The 1885-nt window shown below is 34.1% G+C and overlaps 1 protein-coding gene across 1 annotated transcript in view; it reads left to right on the top strand.

Annotated features, from left to right (window-relative positions):
- The window catches only part of CPSF3 (cleavage and polyadenylation specific factor 3, 73kDa), a 64725-nt gene that overhangs the window by 46339 nt on the left and 16501 nt on the right, over nucleotides 1-1885 (top strand). The window contains exons 13-14 of the mRNA XM_011960980.1: nucleotides 350-448; nucleotides 1629-1723. Coding sequence (XP_011816370.1) covers nucleotides 350-448; nucleotides 1629-1723 — 194 coding nt within the window. The remainder of the gene's footprint in view (nucleotides 1-349; nucleotides 449-1628; nucleotides 1724-1885) is intronic.

Here is a 1885-nt window from a genome sequence, read left to right as displayed (position 1 = left end):
TTTAGTAGAGATGGGTTTCACCGTCTTGGCCAGGCTGGTCTTGAACTCCTGACCTCGTGATCCACCCACTTTGGCCTCCCAAAGTGCTGGGATTACAGGCATGAGCCACCGCGCCTGGCCATGAGGTGCTTTCTTACTGCTGGAGCAGAAGTTAGCTGAAGGAGAGAGGTGGGGACATAGGGAGATCGGTGGGGAAATGTAAGGTGGTACCGAATTAAGGAGCCTCTTGTTAGCTTTCTGAAAAACATGTTCACATTTACTTTGCTTTTATTTCTTCTTTCTTTGCTCCTGGTATGTGTTTTGTAGGACTGGTATTGTTTCTTCAAGTCTATTCTAATTTTCTTTTCAGATTATACTGACTTGGCCATGAGCACTGTGAAGCAGACCCAAGCCATTCCATATACTGGTCCCTTTAATCTGCTCTATTACCAGCTGCAGAAATTGACAGGTGTGTGTGTATTGAAATTCATTTCATTGTTTTTTGTCTTTTTAAAGATAATTTTCTACCTAGAAAAGAATGTTACTTAATTTTGATAATTGTCTCAGAATTGTGTAAGTTTTATTAATATATATGATCATATTATTATTGCCTTTATGTGAAATTTTAGAAAATACACTCGTATTCTTGCCTGATGGTCCTGTGAAAAAAAAAATTAGAAAAACTTAAAAAAAAATTAAAAAAGAAAATATACTCAAATTTTTTTTTAATTCCGTAATACTTATCTTTGACCCACTTAAAATTTAGTAGTCTTTGCTCCTTGTGTTTGAAATCTGTTTTACTTGACCATACCTAAAATTTTATCTGTTTCTTTTCTTTGATAAGTGAAAATAATTTTTCTGGCTCTATCGATACCAGTCTCTACAGCAGGTTTTGTAAGAGTTCATGACCACTGACCAAAGGCCAGTGAGAAAATAAACCTAGTCTGTTTTCATATTAGACCATTTGAGTTCGAGATTTTGTGTGTTAACATCATGAGGGGCAGTGACTAAATTAAAAGGTGTGGACTTTCTGATAAAGCAAGAATACTTCATATTACAAAATATATTTTCCATCAGTCACGCTCTTCATGACTCATGAAGTACTACCATAAAATAAACCGGTAGAAAGAACCTTTTTTTAAAACCTCGAAACCTTGCACTAGGATAATCTGTCATAACATAGAAGGTTAATAAAATATGTCTGAACTGTCCTTGAGTAAGAGGATGCTAGAAAGACCAGAAAAGTCTCTTCAACAATAGAATTTCGCTGTAGAATGTTGCAGCTTATGAAGACAGAAGGTAGACGAAACTAGTTGGCAACAATTGACTAATTTTATGTCCTACGTTAAAAGATGCTAGTAGAAGGCTAAATCTCTTGTATACAAAACATAGATGTTTGAACACCACTGAAATTTGCTACTGAGAAAATGTTTGCTGTCCGAGGTAAATGCTACCTAGATAGATGAATGTTTGCAATACATGTTCAGACCTTTCCGTTGCTATACTTTGCTGTTTAAAAATTGACTATACGAATGAGTTACTAACTTTTTCATTGTGTAGCTGCTTTAACTGTCTCTATAAACAAATGAATGGTCTCTGGAAGATTATCAGAAAAGTATATACATCTTATAGTTACATCTTTCTTTCAGGTGATGTGGAAGAATTAGAAATTCAAGAAAAACCTGCTCTGAAAGTGTTCAAAAATATTACTGTAATACAAGAACCAGGCATGGTGGTATTAGAAGTAAGAAAAGATCATTTACCTAAACAATGAGAGAAAAAAGTTTTAAAAAGAGTTCATGAACAATTGTAGAGAATATTAGTTTCTTCCCAATTAGAAAAAGAATATTGTTGGAAAGTGTATATATATATATATATATCTTATAAAACCTGCTGTATATAAAAC

This window comes from Colobus angolensis, unplaced genomic scaffold (genome assembly GCF_000951035.1).
Source record: "Colobus angolensis palliatus isolate OR3802 unplaced genomic scaffold, Cang.pa_1.0 Scaffold53, whole genome shotgun sequence".
NCBI classification, from domain to species: domain Eukaryota; kingdom Metazoa; phylum Chordata; class Mammalia; order Primates; family Cercopithecidae; genus Colobus; species Colobus angolensis.
The sequence above is the reverse complement of the archived record's forward strand: the minus strand, read 5'-3'. Positions and strand labels throughout refer to the sequence as shown.